Here is a 27,415-nt window from a genome sequence, read left to right on the forward strand (position 1 = left end):
GTCTATCCCGTGGGTTTCCCGCGTGTCGAATAAATAAAATTCATCAGATGTCTGTCTGTCTGTTCGCGTTTTTTGCAAAGACCGCTGGGGCGACAACCACCAAATTTGGCACACAGGCCAAGTCCGACCCGGGTATTTTCATCAAATATCTCAGTTTTTGAAGACCCCTAATACCCCACCCTCCAACACGCTTGAGAAAAGACTTTTTACATGCTTGGGAGTTTAGACCCCTTAAGACCCCAAATACCCATAACACCATTAAGACCATTGAAGCCCCGAACACCCTTAAGACCCTTTAAAACCCCAAATACCCCACAGATACTTTGGACCCCAAAGATCCCTAAGACCCCTCATTCCATCCCAACTTACCTGTCATGAAAACGGATCAACCTGCACAAGGTAAAAAAATTGAAAAGTCTTTGCAAATTCATTCACATATTACATCCGCAGGAACAAAAAAGGTACGGTGCAGGATGTGCGTCACGCTATGGCATCCTGTTTCACAAGGAGCATTTGTTTTCGGCAGTGTAGTAGGTGTAACGTTGGTGTTTGGTCTCGGCTTTGTAGTAGGTGCAGCGTTGGTGTTTGTTTTCGGCGGTGTAGTAGGTGCAGCGTTGGTGTTTGTTTTCGGCGATGTTGTCGGTGTAACGTTGGTTACCCGGATTATTTTTGGTCTAAAAAATACAGATAGTGTTGAGCGTGAGGTGTTGGATTGAGGTAATGTAAAGGGTTATAATTTGTTTGATTATATAGTTAATTTTATTATCACCGTTGAACCAATAGGAAAACTTATGACGGCAGTAAACTCCGCCCTTCCTTTTGTGAGGTTCTTTCTCCATTTTGTTGAGGTGAGTGTTGTTTGCTGTATTGTTTGCTCTTGTCCTTCAAGTTACGACTGTTTTGCGGTTCCAACAAGAGGCAGTATTTGAATGATTTTTATTTATGTAATTAAAACCGTCGTGGCTTTGGATGTCTCTCCATCTCTAGCGACGACGAGTTCAATGGGGGCCTTCGGCCTACACCCGTAGAACCACGTGTTCGGACTTTGGGAAGTCTTTAACCGCGAATAATAAGGGTCTTCACGCTGTCCCTGAATATTTAACGTGAAAAATATACTTTGATCACATCGGGAGGTCTTTTGGCCCATTAAGCTTGCTATACAGAACAATCTCCAGCTGTCCTGCTTTGCTTACAATTGTATTGACTATTGTATATTATATGTCGATATGACTATGAGGGAAACGTTCACGTACAAGGTACACATAGCAAGCCAGGTAATGGCTTGACAGAATTTGCATCGACATCCCATTATATTATATTATATTATATTGTATCCATGTCTCGATCTGCTGGTGCTGCGAAGTAGGTAAATGGACATCAGGGCGGTTAAAAAAAAATTGGAGGGGTTGGGGGTTGCGTGAGGGTTCACCTTTTGCCGATACCTTCTCCCAGTGGTCACAATTGCAACACGTGTGTCGTGTAGGCCTATACAATCGGCCATCCATCCCTAAACTACTTGCCAGTTCTGACAATGCATATGCACTCCCCTGTCTCCCACACTCCCCTGTCTCCAATGGCTAATTTTGAGTTTAAATCTACGTACTGTTTCTGCTGCCACTACTGCTGCCATAGACTGCTGCCACTACCTTTCCAGGGAGACCATTCAATGCAGTAGCTAGAACGGCACTCAATGGAGAGCATACCTCCACCTGGTTGGCCATATCAATTGTGAAGAATCACTTTTAAAAAATTAAACTAGCTGGATCCGGATCTGGATCTTCACTAAAATCGAATCGATTCTTCCTTCTCACACACACAACTGGTCCACCAAGTTTCGTCAAAATCCATCCATAACCTTTTGAGATATCCTGATATGTTTAGTTTTTGGCCCCGTCTCCCAAGGCCAATGGTGAACAATCACTTAAAAAAAATTAAATAATTCTCCGAATCCATATTCAGATCGTCACCAAAATCGAATCGATTCTTCCTTGTCACACACACAACTGGTCCACCAAGTTTCGTCCAAATCCATCCATAACTTTTTGAGATATCCTGATATGTTTAGTTTTTGGCCCCGTCTTCCAAGGCCAATGGTGAACAATCACTTTTAAAAAATTAAATAATTCTCCGAATCCATATTCAGATCGTCACCAAAATCGAATCGATTCTTCCTTGTCACACACACAACTGGTCCACCAAGTTTCGTCCAAATCCATCCATAACTTTTTGAGATATCCTGATATGTTTAGTTTTTGGCCCCGTCTTCCAAGGCCAATGGTGAACAATCACTTTTAAAAAATTAAATAATTCTCCGAATCCATATTCAGATCGTCACCAAAATCGAATCGATTCTTCCTTGTCTCACACACAACCTGTCGACCAAGTTTCGTCCAAATCCTTCCATAACGTTTTGAGATATCCTGCTTGGTGTAGTTTTTGGCCCGATCTCCCAATGGTGAAGAATCGCTTAAAAAATTCTACCAGCCGGATCCGAATCCGGATCTTTACCAAAATCTAATCATTTCGTCCTGGTCACATACGCTACATCTCTGCCAAATTTCTTCCGAATCCGTCCACAACTTGAGATATTTTGTTCACAAACGGACAGACAGGGGTCAAAACATAAGGCCCCATAAAAAATTTTTTACGAGTTTATCACCCGATCCAGGCTGGAGAAGTGATGAGGGAGGGCGGCTTATTTTTTTTTTTTTTTTTTTTTTTTTGGCCAAAGCCAAATATCACCCGGTGTTGTTTGCTGGCGCGTTGATCAAATACCTAGCAAAGTCAAATAGGCCTACATAACATTAATTAACATAAAAAACCATACACACTAAACTTTTAAAACAACCAGGTTTTTATTTTACACACAGTAAACAGTTTGCATCTAAAACTACAGTATCAACAGTGAGAACCTGGATATGTAGTATCTCTTATAGCACAGAATATTGCATTGATTTGGGACGGCGAACTTTGCTGCAATGAAAGACATGCCATTGGAGAAAAAAATGAAATCATTGACCGTCGCTTTGTGGTCCTCTTTGAGTGGTCCTCTTTGTCGGCCAACACCATCATCTCATGTGTTGGCATCACAAATGCATAACTTTGGTATAGATTATTGCAATACATGTACTTATTTAAGAAAAGTCAATGGCAAGTTGAACAATAATACATACATACTTCTTTACCAAAGATTGGCAAGGTGAACTTTGCTGCATGGAAAGATACTTTTTTAAGACTGGCAATGTGAACTATATTTGAAAGCCATAAACAATTCATTCACAGGAGTATTTCCAGGGAAATTTTTTTAGTGAACCAGTCTTTCAAAACATTCACTCCCCTCGTTATTTGCATGACAATTGGAGGCACTGTGCTGAAGAAGTTCAATATAGTTCACAGGAAAAAGCAAACAATGCAACAAACGGAGCGTCACGTGCCTCGCTGAGCACCTCGCACAAAGGATCAAACAGTCATTGTGGTAACTGCGCATGCGCCTGAAGTAAAAACTATCGATCCGATGACTTCCGGAGCGCGAAAGGAATCGTTCGTTGTTCTTCGGAAGGAATCGTCCGCTTTTCGAGCAAGAAAAGACGATCGAAAAAAATTAATAAAACAAGCGCTACGCCTAGGTCCCCCGTCGGTGAAGTGATGTGAGTTGACAAAGTGGGAGACGCAGGAAACATGGAAGAGTCGATAATATTTGCGAGTGGGTTGGAGACACACCCACACACCAGATTAGAAGTTAGTAGTTCGTTTATTTTTCAAGATATTCCGCTCACACGGTTCAGACATATGGTGGTGGCCATCTTGGATTTTGACGTGGCAACCCAATTTTCAATAGCGTTCTTCCTTATGCCGAGATACACCCACACACCAGATTAGAAGTTGGTACTTCGCTTATTTTTCAAGATATTCCGCTCAAGGTTCAGACATACATGGCGGCGGCCATCTTGGATTTTGACGTGGCGACCCAATTTTCAATAGCGTTCTTCCTTATGCCCAGATACACCCACACACCAGATTAGAAGTTGGTACTTCGCTTATTTTTCAAGATATTCCGCTCACAAGGTTCAGACATACATGGCGGCGGCCATCTTGGATTTTGACGTGGGGACCCAATTTTCAATAGCGTTTCAATAACCCACAACTTCCAAGTGAAAAACAAATTCTACAAATTTCAGAAAATTAATTAAAAATACAAAACTAGATTATCTTAGTTGGTTGACCCCCTCCAGAATTTTATTTGTAATTCATTATTTTGTGAATTAACCCTAAAATCCTATTGGCTTTACCTATAGATGCTATGGGGTCTTCACAGTCATCCTTGCACAACTCCTCCATTTTCCACAAACTCCTGCTGCTTTTGTACAAGTAAATGAAGTACGTGCAGGTCGGTGTAGATACGTCCCATCCCTCTTCCACGTGTTGCACATGACCCGTAACATCCTGGTCTGGGGTCTGGGGTCTGGGGCATTACAACGGAGGGTAAAGCACATCCTTTCAAAACACAGTGAGGATTATTTGACTCCAAGCTGAACCTGTCAAAGGAAACATTGCATTCGGTCAGAGTAATCTCATCGTCCCATGGAGTGTCACGTGAGCACTGTTTGCGTCTGGTTGGTCGTAATTGACGAACGCACGACGCAAACTGTGAGAAAAAGTATTTTGATGACAAACATTTTAATTTATCAAAATGTGATCATAAGGTTATTAAATAAATTTATAACGGCAATATGCAAAATGGTTTGGTGTCCTATCTCAAAAATACTTTCGCTGTATCTTGCAAATCGATGATTATTGTTAATACTTTATTCTTTTGCTTTAACCTTCTGTATTTTTGTTAACATGACGCATGTCTGAGATGGATTTGGTTGATCAATCTGCTTCCCCTCTGTGTTCGTTTTCTCCTGTGCAGTCAAGATGGGTCACACTCATGGAAAGCGTCGTGGGACGCGGTACATGTTTGCGCGACCATTCCGCAAGCGTGGTAAGTCGAGCGATTGACAATTGTAGTTTTCAGGCATACATGAATCGAATGTGCTGGTAATTTTGATGTAGTTCTACCATTAACCTGGTCGGTTAAAGGTCCTGATTACAAGGCCCAGCTGTGGCAAAATAACGCCAGGTGGGTTGACTCAGCCCATCATCTTTCCGAGTTCCGATGTCGGCAAAATGAATACCAGCTTGCTGGGAAAAGGGAGCCAGTCGAGTAACCTGCGCCAGGAGTGGCAACCCATCCGGGATTATGCCCCCGAGCCAATGGAACTGCATCGCCAGCCTTATGTGCGTGACGACACTTGGAGGGTCTTTCACTCATAATTTGGGAATTCTAGTACACACTCCCTACTGGAGCAACAGGAGGGGTCATGTTATTATACTGTCTGGGGTATATAGATTACAGTAGATCTCCGCTAATATCTCGAATCCTCGATAATGTCGGGATTCCTCCTTTTTAGTTTAGTGTTAAACAGCAGTAGCTATTGTTTATTAAAAAGGTAATCGTGTGTGTTTGTGGTTTATAATTTTTGTAACTTCCGGTAGGGTGTCACACGAAATGCCACGATAAGGTATTTATGCACGTTAACATGGTGTTTGTCCACAAAGGAAACCACTTGGGGAAGGGGGCAAATGAAGTCGCTAAAATCTATATTGTGTGACTCAGTTCTCCTGTCACGTATGGTTGTGATTGGATAAGTCCGCCCGTTTAACGTCCGTCCGAGGGACGTCTCTCACTTTGACAATTCACCCTGCCTGTGAGACACCGGTTTATAAATGGGTCTTGATTCAAACCCAGGATAGACATCTTAGGTTGGAGAGATTTGAACCAGGAGGCTCGAGATTATGTAATCATTTCTTTTCACGAAATTACTTCCCATGTGCTGGATTGAATGAAATGAATGAATGATCGTTTTAAGGCCATTTTCCCCACTAGAGTGGGGGTTAGCCTTGCGGGCCCCATGATAATCATGGTTCCCTTTTTGAGGCAATCTTTTTATGGCCGGATGCTCTTCCTGACGCCAACCCTTAGTCGCCTCTTACAATGCGCAGGGAAACGGTGTACCTATTCTAAACCGGGGTACACACCGGGATGGATTACAAAACAAATATTGTCCGATGGTTTTAACGGCTTTAAAAACCATTTATCGTTGTAATTTTGTGCCGTCATTCCGAATCAATGTGATCCATCGTTATTAAAGGGATCTGGTGAGTGAATTGCTTTACCCCGGGTATTTCAATAATGTTCTATTGTGGTGGGTTAAGTATGGAGACTTGGTCATTAGAGGGTTTCACAAAATCAGGATAAAATGGAATAATATTTTAGACAAGCTATCTCACCGTCATTTCCCACCCAACAAATGTGATCCAACAACAATCCAGACACATTTGTGCCACTTGTCAGTTATTAGTCCCCTACCGGTGTACACTGGAAGATAGGTTTGCACACCGTCTGTCAGTCTGTCAGTCCGTCACGCAAAGAACCGTTTTCCGGACTTTTTTTTTCTAAACTCTTAATGCTAATGATTTCAAACTTGGCACATGGTTTCCTCATGATAAATTACAGATCAAGTTCGAACTTCACGACGTTTCGATCATTTTTGACAAAGTTATGGCACTTTGAACTTTGGGAATTCTGATAATTCCGATGATCCTTAACTCGGTGCCATTTTAAGTTTTAATATCTTTTTTAAAAGATTGTCTCTGCAATAATAGGACCGATTGAGATCAAATTTTCACCGTAGGGGGGACTCGGTCTGTAGAATATTTTAATGGTAATTATGACGTCACAGGTCACGTGGTTTGGCCGCCATATTGTTTTTCTTGAAAACACGGAAACCCCTTTTTCTCTGCAACAGCTGAACAGATCGAGGCCAAACTGTGCAGGCAAAATCGCATACCCACGACGAACAAAAAAGTCAGCGAGCATGACATCATGCGTCACATGGTTTCAGAGTTCTGACGTTTTTAAGCATGAACCTTTAAAACCAGCTCCTCCGTCATTTTTGATCCAATCGAGGGGAAACTTCACAGATCTGTTCAGCATGTCAGTCTACTAAAATGTCCTTTTGGAATTTGCGATAGGGCACGTGGTTTGGCAGATATCGTTAATTAACCGAAAATATTTTAAAAATGGATATCTCTTGTTTATTCTAGAGTTCTCAGCTCAGCCTTGTCTCACGAACGTCAAAAGCGCGACACAGCGTGCGTTTTCAGGAGGGGCGGAGCCAAGCCGAGCAACATATATATATATATATATATATATATATATATATATATATATATATATATATATATATATATATATATATATATATATATATATATATATATATATATATATATATATATATATATATATATATGTAACTGTGAGAAATAGTAGAAACTCCACAGTACGAGCAGGGCGTCTCATTTGCATTGAATAAATAATCGGGAGATTGAATAAGACGCGGACGTAGCTTCAGGGCTTCGATCTTTAATTCGACAAGCTTTCGACCAACAAAGGTCTTCTTCTGAGTCTACAAAAACAGCAGGCATGTATATCAGTCAAGTGTGTATGGTGATGTGTGTGAGATGTGTGATGTGAGTAAAAAATTGCATACAGAAGGGAGAGCCACGCCAAAGTTCACTCACCGGCCCCAAGTTCAACGGAAGTGAAGCGCAGCTTACAGTTACGGTTTGCGTTACATTTCCGGTGCACGTGTATATACAAATATAGGGATACATACATACATAAACATACAAGCATATATTCATATGCCATTTATATTCATATAATATATTTATATATTTATATAAATGACATACAAAGGTAGAATGAATGAATGGGTGAATGAATGAATGAATGAATGAATGAATGAATGGGTTACGGTTAACAATTTGATTGGGTTGATGTAGGAACATGCTTTAATCATCAAAATTTATGCCATGAGGGATTTTTGTCCGAAGTTTATGTATCCAAAAGGACTCACGTTTGAGAATCGTGGTGTGTGATCGATTTGTAATTGATTCAATGGCAGAGATCTGAATGTCATTTATAGAGTGGTCCGGTTGATTGAAGTGTATCGTGTAAGGTAGAGATTTGCCCTGACTGGTGTGGAAGTTATTGATTTCTGACCGGGTGTTATTAAATCGTGTGTAGAGTGTATTCTCAGTTTTTCCAACATATTGTTTGTTGCACTTTTGGCAAGTGATTAGGTATATGACCCATGTAGATTTGCAGTTCATATAGGAGGTGATGGGGAATTTTTGTCCAGTGCTAGAACTACAAAATTTGTTTCCTTCTAGTAAATGCTTGTGAATAATACATTTTTTTGCTGTGCATTTATAGAAGCCAGGGATCCTAGTTTCTTTGTTGTGGGGCTGTGGGTGCTTTGCTTTTACCAAGAGGTCCCTGAGTGTCCGACCATGTCAAAATGATGTCAGTGGAGGTTGAGGAAATGTGGTGCCGAGTGTTTCTGATTGATGGAGGAGAGGAAGGGCCTTATTCAGAATACTTGGCAATTGGGATGAGGTAGCAGAGTAGGTGGTTACCAGTGGGACACGGTTAGTTGCAGGTTTGGGTTTGTAAGTCAGAAGGTCTGCTCTCGGTATGCGTTTTGCTCGGGTTATTGCTTCTTTCACAGAGTGAGGGTCATAGTTTCTTGCAATGAAGTGTGTTTCTAATTGGCAGAGAGAAGTTTCTTCTGCCATTTTTGTTGAGCAAATGCGTCTTACTCTGAGTGCTTGACTGTATGGTATGCTTGCAATTGTATGTTTAGGATGAGATGAAGAAGGGAGAAGGTAAGAGTGAGTGTCTGTTGGTTTGGTGTATAGTTCTGTTTCGAGTCTGTTATTTTGAAGCGTGTCTGGAAAGTTCTACTATTTCTCACAGTTATATATATATATTACTGTAGAAACTCAGAATTCCAACAGAACTCCAAGCCCTGTTGGGATCCGTGTAGGGTTGGACGGCTTCAGGATTTCTACATTACCATCACAGCAGACATGTCACGAAATGGCGACCGCGCTAACAACAACAACAACAACAACGATGTATACCTGACCACCACGATCAATGAACTTCAACGATTGATGCAAAAAAGACAAAGACATGAACTACACTTCACTTACCTAAACGAATATAAACAACGAGGGATCGTACCTAAAGGTCTCCTCATTAAAAAACGATCTTGCTTCGCAACGCAAACCAATGATGACGTCATCACTGCACGTTGGAATCTACTGCTATGGAACACTGCTCAACAACTACTGGAGATTGTAATAACACAAGTAAAAATAAAATTAATCAAATTGAATGAGAACATCAGCCAAAAGAAGGAGAAGATGTGGAAGAATGTGAATCCTGAACAATACCACCACATAATGTGCTCATTCAATGATAAGCTAATGGCTGCTAAACACGACATTGTTAAAGTTAAGGAAGGGAAACTTAAACGTGATGAAATGTTATGCAAGCATATAAAACCATCTCAAGAGAATACACCCATTGCAAACAATAACCAGGTAACTCCAACCACCACTCCCAACCACTTCTCTCCAACCACTTCTGACCAACCACTACAACCACTTCCAACCACCTCTCCACCACTTCAACCACTCCATCTCCAACCACTCCAACCACTTCCAACCACTTCTCAAACCACTTCTGACCAACTTCAGCATAAACACAAAAATCGACATTATCGTAAAAAACAATACACAAACCGCAGACATCATTACATTCAGAACCGTTCCTCCATGGAAATGAACACAGCTGAGGTTGAAAATAGTCAAACCAACAACAATATAACTTCTACTGCAACCAAACTTGTAGATCTACCTAAACTCGGGATCATCAATCTTTCCAATCATTCCCTCAGTGAGGCGGAAATAAACCTGCTCTCTAAGGGTTTAAAATTTTGCCCAATCGCTCCACAAATAGACCAATTACAATTGAAAGAAGATTTAAAAGATTTCTGTAGGCGAATGACATTAAAGGCACACTTTGCTAAAGTACACCCAGCACCATCAACGCCACAACAAACACCAACAACCACGCATACAATCACATACACCGATACTAATACACCACAACTCACTTTACCTAAACCAAAAAGCACCTGGACACCACGTGTTGACAATCCATATCTACATGTCTATATGGAACAAGTGAGCAATGAAATTGAAAAGGTGGCACAAAAATATAATTCTTCCAGACATAAGGACAATCTTACAAAGGCAGAGCGACGAGCACTTCACAATCTCCAAAATAATGAAAAGATAGTCATAAAGCCAGCAGATAAAGGTACTGCCATTGTCATTATGTCGACTGCCGATTACGTTGCAGAAGGTAATCGTCAACTACATAGTGATACTTACAAAGGGCTCCCATCCGACCCTACCCTTCTACATCTTGAAGAGGTTAAACAGGTAGTAGATTCTATTCAGGTGGATAAAACCATCAAATCTCGCTTGGTTCCGAAAGATCCTCATTGCCCTAACCTTTATTTTCTCCCTAAAGTACACAAGGTAAACAATCCAGGTAGACCAATCATATCTGGCTGCACATGTCCAACTGTTCTAATATCAAAATTTGTTGACTGTCATTTACGTCCTCTCGTGTTGAAGCTCTCCTCATACCTCAAGGACACAACCAGTTTTCTGACCCACATCCAAGGATTGAACAGAATATACTCACCTTTCAACTCCCAAACCATTTTGGTCACAGCAGATGTTACATCCCTCTACACTAATATTCCACATTCAGAAGGCCTGTCTGCATGCCGCAAAGCCCTCGATACACGACAAGTCCCAATACCACCTACTCAAGACCTTATGCGCCTATTAGAACTGACACTCAAACTGAATAATTTCCAATTCAACGGACAACATTACATTCAAACTCAAGGTACCGCTATGGGTACCCCTGTTGCACCATCGTACGCTAACATCTTCATGGGAATGATAGAGGCCAAGATCAATGCACAACCTCATCATGGAATCTTGGAAAAATCCTGGGTACGTTATATTGATGACATCCAGTTCATCTGGTCAAAATCCCCCCGTAGTCTCACCCAATTCCAAAATGAATTAAATTTGATTCATCCGACCATCAAGTTCACATTCGACAGCTCACAGTCCGAAGTTCACTTTCTAGACACATCACTCACGCTTCAAAATAACAGACTCGAAACAGAACTATACACCAAACCAACAGACACTCACTCTTACCTTCTCCCTTCTTCATCTCATCCTAAACATACAATTGCAAGCATACTATACAGTCAAGCACTCAGAGTAAGACGCATTTGCTCAACAAAAATGGCAGAAGAAACTTCTCTCTGCCAATTAGAAACACACTTCATTGCAAGAAACTATGACCCTCACTCTGTGAAAGAAGCAATAACCCGAGCAAAACGCATACCGAGAGCAGACCTTCTGACTTACAAACCCAAACCTGCAACTAACCGTGTCCCACTGGTAACCACCTACTCTGCTACCTCATCCCAATTGCCAAGTATTCTGAATAAGGCCCTTCCTCTCCTCCATCAATCAGAAACACTCGGCACCACATTTCCTCAACCTCCACTGACATCATTTCGACGTGGTCGGACACTGAGGGACCTCTTGGTAAAAGCAAAGCACCCACAGCCCCACAACAAAGAAACTAGGATCCCTGGCTTCTATAAATGCACAGCAAAAAAATGCATTATTCACAAGCATTTACTAGAAGGAAACAAATTTTGTAGTTCTAGCACTGGACAAAAATTCCCCATCACCTCCTATATGAACTGCAAATCTACATGGGTCATATACCTAATCACTTGCCAAAAGTGCACCAAACAATATGTTGGAAAAACTGAGAATACACTCTACACACGATTTAATAACACCCGGTCAGAAATCAATAACTTCCACACCAGTCAGGGCAAATCTCTACCTTACACGATACACTTCAATCAACCGGATCACTCTATAAATGACATTCAGATCTCTGCCATTGAATCAATTACAAATCGATCACACACCACGATTCTCAAACGTGAGTCCTTTTGGATACATAAACTTCGGACAAAAATCCCTCATGGCATAAATTTTGATGATTAAAGCATGTTCCAACATCAACCCAATCAAATTGTTAACCGTAACCCATTCATTCATTCATTCATTCATTCATTCATTCATTCATTCATTCACCCATTCATTCATTCTACCTTTGTATGTCATTTATATAAATATATAAATATATTATATGAATATAAATGGCATATGAATATATGCTTGTATGTTTATGTATGTATGTATCCCTATATTTGTATATACACGTGCACCGGAAATGTAACGCAAACCGTAACTGTAAGCTGCGCTTCACTTCCGTTGAACTTGGGGCCGGTGAGTGAACTTTGGCGTGGCTCTCCCTTCTGTATGCAATTTTTTACTCACATCACACATCTCACACACATCACCATACACACTTGACTGATATACATGCCTGCTGTTTTTGTAGACTCAGAAGAAGACCTTTGTTGGTCGAAAGCTTGTCGAATTAAAGATCGAAGCCCTGAAGCTACGTCCGCGTCTTATTCAATCTCCCGATTATATATATATACATACATACATACATACATACATACATACATACATACATACATACATACATACATACATACATACATACATACATACATACATACATACATACATACACACACATACATACATACATACACATCGATCATTGATCGTGAACCGGAAAATATAATAAATTGCTGATATTTAGCGACTCGAAAGGTTCTTTATCAACAACTTATTTTCTCGTACTTCTGCTGACCTGTCTGCAAGGTGTATAAATCGAAGTCCCGAGTGCGAATCACAGGTGAGCCCGTCCTGAGGTAATTAGCGATTGGGAACGATTCAGAACCTGTGGGTAAGTAACCCTTGGTAATTTCCCCAACAGTTTTCCGGCCGACAGACTGCCGGTCGGGACATGTATTGCACCGCAATACTCAGAATGCTTGTTCTTTATGCCTCCCACGGCGAAGTTGCCGGAGGCATTATGTTTTCAGGTTGTCTGTCCGGCCATCCGTGATAGGTTTTTGTTGCCACGATAACTTGAGAACGGCTGAAGGGATCTTACCCAAACTTGGTACATGTATGTATAATGAGATAAACATGAACTGATTAAATTTTGTGGTCACGAGGTGAAAGGTCAGAGTCTAATAGGTTTATAACTTGATAATGGCTGAAGGGATCTAATTCAAACTTGGTACAGGTATGCATAATGATGTAAAGATTAACTGATTAGATTTGGGGGTTAAAAGAGGTCAAAGAACAAATGTCAGACGCCCCGTCAGGTAAAATTTTTGTTACTGAGCGAACTTGTGAACCATTCACGGGATTTTCATCAAATTTGGTAGAATTTTGTATTGTGATGCAAAGATAAACAGATTCGATCTTGGGGTGAAGAGGTCAGAGGTCATGTTAAGTAAAATATATCTTGCCGTGCCAACTTGTGAACAAGTGATGGGATTTTGACCAAACTTGGTGTAGGTATATATTATTAGCTAAAGCTGAACTGATTATATTTTGGCATCAAAGGTGAGGAGTGAGGTGATTTTGGTGACGTCAGAGGTCATTTCAGGTAAAAATGTGATACTCGAGAGAACAGCTGAATGGATTTGAATCAAACTTGGTCAAAGTATGTATAATAATGTAATTGGGCAGAGGCATATATGTCAAAGACGTGACGTCGAAGAGTGTCGTTCTTGTTTGGTATTTAATTGCTTGGGTTGGATGGGAAATGGCGAGAGGCTTGCGGGTATGCAATCCTTATCGACGAGTTGGGCAGATCATTATAATTGTATGAACTAAGTCACAGATGGGGCAATGGGATAGGTGAGATATACAGTACATGAGTATATATCTTTTCAGGATGGCCTAGAGTGACACAAACTAACATCTAAGCTCTCCAGCCGAGCTTTGAATCTCGTCCCAGCTATAAACTTATCCTGGATGGACGTTAAATGGGCATCCTATCTTCCGGCATAAGTTGGTAGACTAAACATCCCATGGTGTCCTTCCTGACAAGTAGGAAAGCTATTGCTGACACCCTGAACAAATTCCAAATTCCTGACAACTTCTTAGTCAAACATCAGGCCTGGCCAGCCGGTTCGTGAAAGTCTTGGGCCAAAAACTTACCAAAAAAAAAAAAAAAAAACTTTGTGAAATCCCACCCCACAAAAACGTGGGAATAATCGTGGCCGTTAAAGAAGTCGTGTACATATTTGTTTCAGTGGTTATGTAATTAACTTTTTTTCCGCCACTCTTAGGAACTGCTCAGTATCCTTTTACCATGGTCTGAGCATGTCGACAGAGGGGTAAAGCAATATCCTTTCAAAAACCCAGTGAGGAATGATGTTTTTATCCCGAGCTGGATCCTGTGTGAGGAAACATTTTATCAGAGGTTATTACTTACGTGTTGTATAATCGAACACAAACGCAACTTCGGGGCAGCATTGATGAACGGTGCTTCTTTCGTCTTCGTCTTTGTGACTTGATACGGTAAATTTGGAAATGATCCACCTGTGATGTGCAGTGAAAATTCAAAATTTGTTTCTGAGAGAGAGAGAACTATTTCCGGTGGAGTAATGTGAGTGAAATAACTGATTTGATTAAAAGAAAATAAAGTTTATTAATTTAATCAATCGTTAAATAATCGAGTACGTTTTTAGCGGTGCCTTACGTTGCTCTGTTCACTGTGTTTTTGCAGGATTAATTCCACTTTCGGTGTACATGCGAATTTACAAGAAAGGTGACATCGTGGACATCAAGGTAAACGATTGGTCACGATGCTTGTATTCTGTGCATTGTGTGCGTACGAATGGCTCTGCGGTGTACAGGAGGTCGGGCCTCTGTCCGTGACGGCCCTAATCTTGATGGAGCAGTATAGTTTTTGACGTGTGCGATATACATCTCCAGAAGTTTGGATTTCTTGGTGGTTCCGAGGCCAACTACAACAAAATTTAACGACTCGAGGAGCCATCCGTTCTGCATGGATGGAGTCCGCGTGCATATTTTGCCACATATTTTGCCACATGTCGCTAAATATGCACGCGGACTCCATCCATGCAGAAAGGATGACTCCGAGTCGTTAAGTTTTGTTGTAGTTGGCCTCAGAACCACCAAGGAATCCAAACGCATTACATTATTAGGTCATCTTGTATTGATTCTCAAGATGACATAAAATGGGTCGTGATGTCCAAATATCTGTCTGTCCGTTAACATTTTGCTATTTTTTTCTACTCCTCCCTCATCACCTGGCTGATTGTTGTGAAACTCGACACGTGATTAAAGGACACTAGCCCGCACAATCGCGTGGGCTTCGATTTTTCAATTTAGTATCATGTGGGCCCCCCAAGTAAACTTTGGATCCCTATTCGTCCCTTATTTACAAGCAGATTGCTCTTCGACCAGACACAGCCCTCCCACGCCATGGCCTGCACAATCACTGACTTTGATTTTTCGATTTCAGATCATGGGGTTTCCCCCTGAAACTTCGGATCCCTACTAGTCCATTATTTACCAAACGATTGCTCTGAAATTGCATGGTCTTAGATTTTTGGTGGGGGGATGGGGGAGGGGGGCCATAAATCAATAGATGTCTGAAATACAACTTCAGGAAATGACCGTTAGCCCACACGGGGCTACTTGGTAAATTTTGCACTGGCTGTATGTATGTATGTATGTATGTATGTATGTATGTATGTGTTGTTTCAAAGTGGTTGTTTAACTTTTTTCCGCCCCTCTTAGGAACTACTCAGTTACCTTTTACCATGGTCTGAGCATGTCGACAGAGGGGTAAAGCAATATCCTTTCAAAAACCCAGTGAGGAATGATGTTTTTATCCCGAGCTGGATCCTGTGTGAGGAAACATTTTATCAGTTGTGTGTCGTGTAGGTTGTCATCAGAGGTTGTTGGTTCGTGTTGTACAGGTTGTCATCCGAGGCGGTTACGTGTTGTATAGATTTTCATCCGAGGTGGTTACATGTTGTACAGGTCGTCATCCGAGGTGGTTACATGTTGTATAGATTTTCATCCGAGGTGGTTACATGTTGTATAGATTTTCATCCGAGGTGGTTACATGTTGTATAGATTTTCATCCGAGGTGCTTACATGTTGTATAGATTTTCATCCGAGGCGGTTACGTGTTGTATCGGTTGTCATCCAAGGTTGTGTGTTGCAGCGAATTACCATGCACTTGTAATATGTGCAGACCCCCCCCCCCCCCCCCCCCGGGATATATCCTCATGTAATATGTTTCCCTTCTGCTGGTGATTACCTTCCTCACCTGAGAATAATACGTTGGAGTCTGCATGGAAACATAATCTCGAGATATGGATGGTTTAAAGCTGCATTTTTGTCTGAGACCACTGTCGCTCCACCAGCGTGACAATTTTTAAAGTGATTCTTCACCATTGAGTGATGGGGCCAAAAACGATATGCAGCACAATGTTTCAAAATGTCGTGGATGACTTGTGACTAAACTTGGTGGACGAGTTGGGCAAGTGACAAGAACAAGCCGATTAGATTTCTGGTTCATGTCGGATCCAGGTCTGAGCTCTCGGTGGGATACAAAACGTAAACTCTTCAGCCTGGCGGAGGTTTGCGCTTTATGGAGTGTCGTTCTCGTTGATATATTGTTCATTCACATTTTCATTAAGCATCCCTGTTTAACATCTAGTGCGCACGTCATTCTTTAATTTATAATTGTCCAGAGCTTGTCGATGTGTTGGTTGGCATTGATCACGGGAAGCACATGCACATCATATTGATCACAGGAAGCGCATACACGTCATATTGTTCACCAAAAGTGCGCACACGTCATATTGGTCACCGGAAGCGCGTACATGTCACGTCCATTTGCCAATTGGCAGATTTGTATTTTTCATGTCTGCCTTTTTTTTTTTTTTTTTGGATACACGATCGAGGCTCGTCTAAGAGCTAACATTAATCACACAAAAAGTCAGACGCATAAAACATATAATGAGGGGAGCGGTAGACAAGATGGGGAAGCACACAAACATTTGAGAGCAGGGACATCGGGAGATCTGTGGGAGGGAGAGGGCTTGGGGAGAGGAGGCGTGGGAAGGGGGGGGGGGGGTGGGGGGTGGGAGAAGTATAAAACAAATGGACACTGCAAGCACTTCCATGAAGAAGTCGGTATTAATTGGAGAAGGAATTGGTTTAATTTTGAGCTTTAATTGGAGAAGGAAGCAAAGACTGATGGGGATCCTTTGCTTCGTTACAATTTAATATGAATGATCAATGAACAAACATGACGTTTTATACATTTGAATTGTTTTAATTTCTCTTTGCTGGGTAAACACGTACAAGGAAGGTAATGTTCTCCTTGCTTGTGAAACCATTATTTTGTTTTTTTTATTGTCTTTTATTATTTTTATTTTCTTTAATTCCCACCGTCATTTCTGTTGTGGACTGCAAACTGACAATTGTGAAAATGTACGTTTCGCATGGATTTTGGCACGTTTTGTGGATATGAATCCAAAAAGTGACGTTCCAATCACTATAATCCTTCTTTGGGTTGACATCAAAAGAAAAGGTTGCTCATTTACCTGTGTCAATGTAATCAGGTGTGTAAACAGGCTGAAAATTGTGCATTTCCTGTAGGGTACAGGTACCATACAGAAGGGAATGCCCCACAAGTGCTACCACGGCAAGACTGGTCGCGTGTACAACGTCACGCAGCACGCTGTCGGTGTAATTGTGAACAAGCAGGTGAAGTAAGTGATTCATGCATGTGCAAGTGCTTGTTTCGTTTCACAACGTTGCTCGTGAAGTCGCTACCCCTTTCACTTTGCCATGCAGATATCCGCTGTCCGCAATGGTCATTAAAAGGGGGAAAATTGATTTCCTTTTGAAATGCAGAGTTTGCTTCCATTTGGCAATGCTCTTTTTCTATTTTTATTAATGAGGATACATTTGTATTTGAGGCTTTGGATTCTGAACAATTTCAGAATCTATTCCTATTTTGATTTTCGACCTTTAACTGAGAGATTAATGAATAATTAATGGACTTCCCTTCAGTGGGAAATGTATATTCTGATGTACCATGCTCTGTTGAAGAGCGTTGATGCTGCCGAAGCAGTTTCGTGGAAAGAGTTGCACTGGATGGTTTGTCGTTGCCTTCCCAGCGGTGGTTAGGGCAGGAATTTGTAATTTCTTCAAAGTGCCGGCGATAGCTCACCGACTCTGCAAAGGACACCGTGGGATCTTTAACATCCATTAACTAATGCTGGCAGACTGGGATGCCTGTTTAATGTTCGCCCGAGAGACATCACACACACACATGGATGTATCGCCCTGCCTGTGAAACACCGGGATGACGGTTTATAGCTGGGTCAGGATTCGAGCTGCCAACTTGGGTATGGGTGTGTGGTATGTATGTATATATAAAATATGTTATGGATTCTGGAAATTATGATGTTTACTATTTGTCCATTTCCAGATTTAATTTCTCTGCAAAATGGTTTAATTTTTTTTTGTAATATTTATGGGAAAATAAATTGTACAGGATGGCCTGAAAATCACTTTACCCTGCCAAATTTGTCGCATCTCTTTCCATCCCACACTTGGTGTGCGGCAACACTGACTCACTGATTCAGGAGTCGGTAGGAATTTAGATGGCATGGCCGACAAGTTTAGTTTTGAAGAGTAGTTGGTTGGTTGCTTGTGTTTGTGTGCATGAAAGGGCACACAGGCCAAACAATTGCTCAAGTGCGGACAGCTTTCTCAGAACACTGGAAATTTTTTGTTGGAAGTTGTAAAGGAGAAGCGCAGAAAACAAGAAAAAATATGTACGCTTCTGTGTTTGCATTTATGTTTGTTGGAAGTTGTAAAGGAGAACCAGGTAGAAAACAAGAAAAAATACGTACGCTTCTGTGTTTGCATTTATGTTTGATGGACGAGTAAACGGCGTAGCCGACGAGCGCTGGTACCACAACTTGTTACTGCGGGAATTTCAGGCCATCCTGTACATGTGGCAGACTTTATCTAAGCATCTACAATAGTCCCTTGAAGATGACCCAAATTCAGGATGGTTCGCAGGTGTAACTCATCCACAAACTGTTACCCAGGTTGAGGCATTGTTCTTGAATGATAACCATGTCAAGGTTGTCAAAATGTCTCCAGAATTTGGAATTTTTGCCAATGTCCATGGTCCTACAATGGGCATACCCAAGGTCTCAGCAGCATGAATCTCTTGGAAAAATCCTGAGCTGTGCACAACCACAGATAAAAGTGGCAACAATAGATGGGGGGAGAGGAAGAGCTAAAAATGTGGAATTGGTTCCTTTGGGGTGGAGTAAAATAACAAAATATCTTCTGTGTGCATCAGATGTAGTATGGATGGCACCGTTGATGCTGTGGCCTAAAAAGTGCATGTGTGCTTCCCATTCATGCGGTCCATCCCCTCTCCCATTAGCTTTGGAAGTAGTTGAGCGTCATCCCTGATCAGTACTCATTCTCACTGACACAATTGTCTTTCATGATGGTGGAATACTGCTAAAACCTATGTCCCTGAGGGTAATTTTAACCAATCATAATTTTGTGAAAGCAGAAAATCCTTTAGAGTTCAGTGGAGCCTGCATATCACCAATAATCTTTTCTTGTTGTAGTGATTTTGCTTATGCTCCGGGGATTGTTGCAAAGGAGGAGTTCTCAGTAAAAATTGGAATGTGATAGGACTCGAATTTTCCTCATGCTTCCACTGTCTGTCGGTCCATCATATAGGGGAAGGATCCTGGCAAAGCGCATCAACGTACGCATTGAACACATAAAGCATTCAAAGAGCCGGGACAGCTTCCTGCAACGTGTGAAAATGAACGAGCAGAGGAGGAGTGAGGCAAAGGCCAAAGGCATTCGCGTGAGCCTCAAACGCCAGGTCAGTGGGATTGTTCACATTCACTTTTTATTTATTTGATTGTTCACATTCAATTTGAGATGTATTTTCCAAATTGATTACTGATGTTCAATTTGAGATGATTACAGTAAAATCATGATCCATCTACATGGCAAATTAAATCTAACTAGAAACATCGGGAACTTTGTTGTGTTATACTATCGTATGATATTGTCTGTTACGGTCCGGGCTTTGGGGTCTACGACGAGGGGGAGCCGTGGCTCATCCCAGACTTCCGGATCTGAGGCCACTGAGCACCGATAAGTCCGCGCCCCAGCGGGTTGCCAACCGACCATGAACCCCAATTGGTCTACCAGATCCCACAATATCCGCCGCCATCTGATTACTGGTAACCTGGGGATAACTTGGCTTTCTAACCGGGATTTGCGCCCTCGATGTTAATCATATATGCAGCTGAGAGGAACTGCCAGTGCACCCGGGATATAGACTGGAGCGGACTTGTGGGTACTGAAATGTCCTGGCTAATCACTAATACGAGCTATACTCAACCATTGAAGGACATGATGTGCACAGACAGATCGGAAGCACAAAAGTATGGGGTTTATTTACAAAATGGGGAAGGAGGTTTGATGTGGGGGGGTGGGGGGGGAGTATGTGGACATTCAAAGCAATGGGTTTTATTGAATGTGCAGCAGGAAAGGACATACGACATGCAATAGGGAGGAATCATGTATGCGCAGCAATGTATAAGAGCAAAAGGACACAGTGCAGCGTGAACCCGTCTCGTTATCCCCTCAGTACAATCTTATTAACTAACACAACCTTGCCGCCAATTCAGAATCATACCGTCGGAGTTTGGGGGAGAGAGATGTATCGAGCTTGGTTCGTTCATCCTCTACCTCATCGTGTGAGGACTGTCATGTCCTTTGCTAAATGGGAAAAATAACTGGCTGAGCTCTTGATTATGGTAATTATGGACTCCATTATTGCTGATCCGCTGCTCCTGACTCCCGTTGTCAGCTCGTCCAGAACTCAGCTCTCTACCAGACTTGTGAACCGTCGATCAGACCCAGACTTGTCAGACTTGTGGACTCCAGACCATAGACCAATGGACTAATCACCACCTTTTATTTGTCGAGAGGGGAGGGGCTAGGTGGGGGTTGGAGGTCATGCTCGCCTCTTCTAAGTGTGGCGACCAGGGGGGCAATGTTAATGTGCACCTCCCTGTTTGGCCCTGTCACGATGCATTCATTGGCCCAGGTGGGCCTCTTGCTGACGTCATCCATGCCGCCAGTTTGTTGTGCTCACGTCATCTTCAGTGGTTTTTGGGCTTGGCCACGACTCGGAGCTCCTCACTTAACATGGGGCGGATGTATTTTGCTGGACGTTTGTGGCACGAACGTGCGCTCGGAACCCAAATGGTATGACAGGCAAGCAGAGGGTCGTGGCCGTCTATAGCAAGTTACATAGAAGTTAGCGCACCTTTGCGCTTCCTGGTAGTGGGGTTTGGAGATGGAAGTGCAGTATGCGTCAACATCCGTAACTCCCTCGTACTGTGCAGATGTTGTCAACAGTTTTGAAAATATAGGCAGGGTCTTGGCCATGCACAGTGGTTGTGTGGTGAAGGTCTTGAATCTGTATAATGGTGCAAGGAAGATGCGCTTGGCCATAAGGTTGCATGTGGACGATGCGTTTGGCCATAAGGTTGCATGTGGAAGATGCGTTTGGCCATAAGGTTGCATGTGGAAGATGCGTTTGGCCATAAGGTTGTATGTGGAAGATACGTTTGGCCATAAGGTTGCATGTGGAAGATGCGTTTGGCCATAAGGTTGTATGTGGAAGATGCGTTTGGCCATAAGGTTGTATGTGGAAGATGCGCTTGGCCATAAGGTTGCATGTGGAAGATGCGTTCGGCCATAAGGTTGTATGTGGAAGATGCGTTTGGCCATAAGGTTGCATGTGGAAGATGCGTTTGTCCATAAGGTTGTATGTGGAAGATGCGTTTGGCCATAAGGTTATATGTGGATGATGCGTTTGGCCATAAGGTTGCATGTGGAAGATGCGTTTGGCCATAAGGTTGTATGTGGAAGATGCGTTTGGCCATAAGGTTGTATGTGGATGATGCGTTTGGCCATAAGGTTGCATGTGGAAGATGCGCTTGGCCATAAGGTTGTATGTGGAAGATGCGTTTGGCCATAAGGTTGCATGTGGAAGATGCGTTTGGCCATAAGGTTGCATGAGGAAGATGCGCTTGGCTTGTGGGGCAGCAAAATAATGCTAAATAAGCACCGCGGAGTGAAAGGGGGACTATGGTTTTCCCCTCCGTGCGTGCGTGCGAACGTGCGTGCGTAAGCGAAGGACCGAATTCTAATTTGGTGTGTGGGTGCAACCCACTTCAAAATCCAAGATGGCCACCGCCATGTATGTCTGAACCTTGAGTGGAATATCTTGAAAAATAAGCGAAGTACCAATAGTCTAGTAGGAAGACTAGGTCCCCCTGCACCCCCCGGAGATATACTTCTAATCAGTGTTTCTAGATTGGAAAAAATGTGTAGAAAATGACTAGCTATGGCCCCAAGCTGAAAAAATGTCCCACATACCATTTTTATGCAAATTACTGCTGCCATTATCAAAAAAACGATTTTTGACATATCTCAGCCAATATTGCAGATAATTGAAAAATGAAGGTGTCTAGACCCATGTTTTGAAGGGCATAGATCATGATAGAACTATTCATAACATGATTACATGTGTCTATGGTATACTAGTATGCTAATTAGTGCTTTATTTACAAAATAATCACAGTTTTACGAAATAATAGACTCATATTAAGGTCCGTCTACACAGACGTTAACACAAAGTTTTATTTTTCTAAATATTACAACTGTCAAAATAGTCCTAGCACTCAATGTGACCACTCTTCTCTTGCTTGTTTTAGATAAACATCATTAGCATTAGTGATTCTACACTGAGTCAGTCATCATCATTTTCATCGAAATCGTCAGAGTCAAACTCTTCTTCTCCTTCCTCTTCCTCCTCCTCTTCGTGCTCTCCTGTGTTCAGAAGATCCACCAGTGAGGTTGGTAGGATGGGACCACTGGACCACATTGGTTTCAACAGTCCTTCATCAGTCCTTATCCATCCTTGCTCCTCATAAGGTTTTGGCTTTTCGATGATAGGTTGATCGGCTCTTTTGTACAATGCTACGCGGTGGTTCACACGCTGGATGTGCGGCTTCAGGGCAGACTGGCATGGAGGAAGGCGAGCCAGATCAACCTTGGACTTGGATGTGAGGGTCTTGTCCTCTCCCACCATTTTTCGTAGCAGCTTGGCACGGACAATGTCCACTGATGACTCGCGACTCTGGCCGTACATCACACAGGTGAATTTTTCTAACTGCCTCTCCACCTCAGGGTTGGCATCCCAGTTGTCACCCAGTTCACCGAATGCCCTGTGAAACCTGGGATTCTTCTCCAGCTTTTTCAAGGGCCCGACTTTTCCCTTCCCTTTGAAGGCACTGGTGCAGTCTTCTCCGCTGAACACATGGTACCCCAGGAGAGTGGCACAGTAGTCCTCTCCCAGGGATTCTGCCAGCTCAGAGACGTTGACAAGTTGGCGATGCTTCCCTGACCCTGTATCCAGGTACACCGTCAGCTTGATGTTGTGGGCATGGTGGAGCAGGATCAGGAGGATGTCTGTGTCCGGTGTTCTGACTACAGCGTTCTTGTATCCGATGCCCTCCTTGCCAGTCATTAGCACGCTGAGAAAGCGGACAAGGTCTGGAGGTAGGATGTCTTCAGGATTGAGCTCCATGTCTTCAGCTGTTGGTGGCCATGGTTGGTCTTTACACTCTCTGAAAGCCTGTAGAATACCCTGGCGAAGTTGGAGGGCAACATTTTGGTTCTTGTTTGTGCTTCCGAGTGTGAATGCTCGTGCGAGAGCATTGGAAACTGTTATGTTTGAGCTGTGCACAAGCCAGAAAGAAATGACATCACATTTGTCATGATCAACCTTCGTGAAGTGGATATGCTCCTTGATTGGGTCATTCTGTAGGCGTTTCAGTAGTTTCTCTGACCGATAATTTGAGTTCTCATATCCATTCAGTTTCAGTTCCTCGACATAGAGCAAGCGCAAGGAAGAAAGCTGTAGAACTTTATTCTGCTGGATGACCTGGGTTTGAATGTGTTCCAGTACTGAGTTGAATGCCTTTTCATGGGCGGCTGACATGCAAGCCTGCTCCTTTGGTGCTTCGGCTCTGTGAATCGCACGCTCATAGTTGTAGAATGCTGTGCGGAAAGCTTTAAAACATGACGGATGGTGTTTGGCCTCACATGCAAAGAGGTCTTTGTTTTTCACCTTTCGATGGAGTCGATAGAGACCCATTTTCTCAGCCCGTGTTTCGATTTGCTCCCATGCATTTTCTTTGTTTTTAAAGGATGGGAAGGTTGTAGGCCTCTCAGTATTGCGATGAGCATCTTTGGTCTCAACTTTCTCACAAAATATACACTCTGGCGGGAAGATGGGTTCAGCAGAACCTCCTGGTTTACGAGGAGAGTGATGCCATGATGAGGTTGATGGCCCTGGTTCTGTATCATCTCCCAGACGATGAAAGTGGCGGACAAAGTGCTTATAACACTTGCTGTGATATCCTACTCTTTCTAGGTCATCAGGAAGAGTTGCCGGGATCTGATCACATACTGATTGCATACGACATGGGGAGTCATGCGGTTGGTTGAGACGTCTATCCCGGATCTTTTGAAGCAGTTGCAGTTTTTCTGAAGCAGATCCTTTAATTTTACGGAGGGGCGTGAAATCCCCATGATCAGACATGGATGGTACATGAAGGATGCATGTAGGAGGAGAGCTTTGGGCTGCAGGTTCTACACTCCGTTTTCTTTTGGGCATGCTTGCTGTCGATGTCTACCATCACTGTTAAATGACAAATAAGAAATCACGAATGATGTTAAAAGTGCCTGTGAAAGGAGGCTCTGAGTTTTCAGTGAGGTAACAGAGGTTCTGAGTCATGTTCTACACTAGGGTACTTTTTAGCTGACTAAACCATGTTTAGTGGCATCAAAAGTGCTAATAGCTAAAACATCTAAATTCTTCCACACTAACGTTAGCTATCTAGGCCAATGAAACATTGTGCTAAGTTACTGTAGCTAGCTCAGCTGTCGTGCCTCTTTCTGGTTCAATTCATATACAGAAGTCAACAGATATGTCTCATGTTTGGCATTAACAAAAGTTTAAGTTACACCGACATTAGGAACATACTGTACATAGATGAGGCTAGCTTTAACGTTAGCTAACATGGTGCTAGCTGGCTCAGCTGTTATTCTGCCTGTTTATGATTTCATGCAGAAACTGAAGTCAAGAGTGTGAGTAACATTATAGTTAGCATCTTACCTGGCTAGATTGGAGGATGAATACCAAGAACAACACACAGATGGAATGGAAGACTGAACTTTCAACTGAGGTATTCAATAACATCAACGTTACCAATTGATACGAGCGCGCGACATTACCAATTGATACGAGCGCGCGAGCGCGCATGTTACATGGATGGAAATGTAAAATGGCAGCTATAGCAGCACTAATTTGGATCTCTAGTCTGTCATTTCTGCACTGTGATTGGATAACATAAAAAAATATGTTTGGGAGTTAACAGCAGGAGTTGGTAGATTTTACGTGGGCTGGGTGAGAAACCTTTAAATAAGCAAGTGAAAATCTCTCGCAATACAAAGTCAATGGTGGGAAGAAAAGTTGAGTGGTACCAATGTTACTGCCAATGTCCCGCCCCTATGCAAGACTCAGGAGCATCTTGTTGACATTTAACCTTGAAAATACCTGGGTTTAGACCCCTTATGTACCATGTTAAGTTATCTGCAGTATTAACGTATCCTTATCATTTGTAAAACTGATTATTTTGTAATTACAGCATTAATATGCATACTAGTATACCATAGACACATGTAATCATGTTATGAATAGTTCTATCATGATCTATGCCCTTCAAAACATGGGTCTAGACACCTTCATTTTTCAATTATCTGCAATATTGGCTGAGATATGTCAAAAATCGTTTTTTTGATAATGGCAGCAGTAATTTGCATAAAAATGGTATGTGGGACATTTTCTCAGCTTGGGGCCATAGCTAGTCATTTTCTACACATTTTTTCCAATCTAGAAACACTGATTAGAAGTATATCTCCGGGGGGTGCAGGGGGACCTAGTCTTCCTACTAGACTACAACCTCTAATTTGGTGTGTGGGTGTATCTCGGCATAAGGAAGAACGCTATTGAAAATTGGGTCGCCACGTCAAAATCCAAGATGGCCGCCTTGCGTCTTCCACTTTGTCAACTCAAATCACTTCAACGACGGGGGACCTAGGCGTAACGCTTGTATTCTGCTGGTGTTGAAGGACTACTTGGGAGGAAGCGGCGGGCATTACACATTTGTTCAACCATTCTTCCAACTGCCGCCTCCCTCCTTTCTCTCACGCTGTGTCTCTCTGTCTGTGTCTCTTTGTCTGTGTCTCTTTGTCTGTGTCTCTTTGTCTGTGTCTCTTTGTCTGTGTCTCTTTGTCTGTGTCTCTTTGTCTGTGTCTCTTTGTCTGTGTCTCTTTGTCTGTGTCTCTTTGTCTGTCTCTCTCGGTGTCTGTGGCTGTCTCTCTCGGTGGCTGTCTCTCTCGGTGGCTGTCTCTCTCTCGGTGGCTGTGGCTGTCTCTCTCGGTGGCTGTCTCTCTCTCGGTGGCTGTCTGTCTCTCTCGGTGGCTGTCTGTCTCTCTCGGTGGCTGTCTGTCTCTCTCGGTGGCTGTCTGTCTCTCTCGGTGGCTGTCTGTCTCTCTCGGTGGCTGTCTGTCTCTCTCGGTGGCTGTCTGTCTCTCTCGGTGGCTGTCTGTCTCTCTCGGTGGCTGTCTGTCTCTCTCGGTGGCTGTCTGTCTCTCTCGGTGGCTGTCTGTCTCTCTCGGTGGCTGTCTGTCTCTCTCGGTGGCTGTCTGTCTCTCTCGGTGGCTGTCTGTTTCTCTCGGTGGCTGTCTGTCTCTCTCGGTGGCTGTCTGTCTCTCTCGGTGGCTGTCTGTCTCTCTCGGTGGCGGTCTGTCTCTGTTTGTCGGTCTGTCTCTGTTTGTCTCTTTGTCTGTCTCTGTCTGTGTCTGTGTGTCTGTCTGTCCCTCCTTTTGGTTTTATGAACTTGTGTACGGACCACGCTGTAGTCAAAATATCAGGATTATTAAGCAATTGTCCATGTTGAACATTTGATTGGTTGTGCCATCTGTTTACTTGATAACTTTTCCCAGATTGGTCCAAAGTGCTTTTTCATTCTATAATGCATCACTTGTTTTTTTGTTTTTTTTTGTCCTGTCACTTTCAGCCAGAACAGCCGAGAGCAGGACATTTTGTTTCCACAAAGGACAACAAACCTGAGCTTCTGGAACCCATTCCATACGAGTTCATGGCATGAGCTTCAAATGCGTTTACAATAAAGACCATCAAAATGTT

At 42.7% G+C, this 27,415-nt stretch overlaps 1 protein-coding gene across 3 annotated transcripts; it reads left to right on the forward strand.

The window, feature by feature from the left end:
• Positions 1-512: 512 nt before the first annotated feature.
• Positions 513-27,415, forward strand: RPL21 (ribosomal protein L21). 3 transcript variants are annotated; one of them, XM_068113944.2, is made up of 6 exons: positions 513-848; positions 4,913-4,984; positions 14,747-14,808; positions 17,665-17,777; positions 19,786-19,936; positions 27,288-27,415. In XM_068113944.2, the coding sequence occupies exons 2-6, from the start codon at positions 4,918-4,920 to the stop codon at positions 27,375-27,377; spliced, it is 483 nt and encodes a 160-aa protein (XP_067970045.1). In that variant the 5' UTR covers positions 513-848; positions 4,913-4,917; the 3' UTR covers positions 27,378-27,415. The 3 variants fall into 3 exon arrangements, with proteins under 3 accessions (XP_067970045.1, XP_078632811.1, XP_078632813.1); XM_078776685.1 differs by lacking the exon at positions 513-848 and adding an exon at positions 4,296-4,657; XM_078776687.1 differs by lacking the exon at positions 513-848 and adding an exon at positions 4,301-4,377.

The sequence above is a fragment of the Myxine glutinosa genome, chromosome 4, assembly GCF_964187855.1.
Source record: "Myxine glutinosa chromosome 4, kmMyxGlut1.1, whole genome shotgun sequence".
NCBI lineage: Eukaryota > Metazoa > Chordata > Myxini > Myxiniformes > Myxinidae > Myxine > Myxine glutinosa.

What these genes read in the sequence shown, in the direction of transcription:
- RPL21 (XM_078776685.1), top strand. Translation starts at nt 4,582, where the DNA reads ATGGAGTGTCACGTGAGCACTGTTTGCGTCTGGTTGGTCGTAATTGAC. An exon ending in GACGCAAACTGTGAGAAAAA is followed by an intron (nt 4,658 to 4,912) that starts GTATTTTGATGA and finishes TCTCCTGTGCAG; the next exon opens with TCAAGATGGGTCACACTCAT. An exon ending in GCGACCATTCCGCAAGCGTG is followed by an intron (nt 4,985 to 14,746) that starts GTAAGTCGAGCG and finishes GTGTTTTTGCAG; the next exon opens with GATTAATTCCACTTTCGGTG.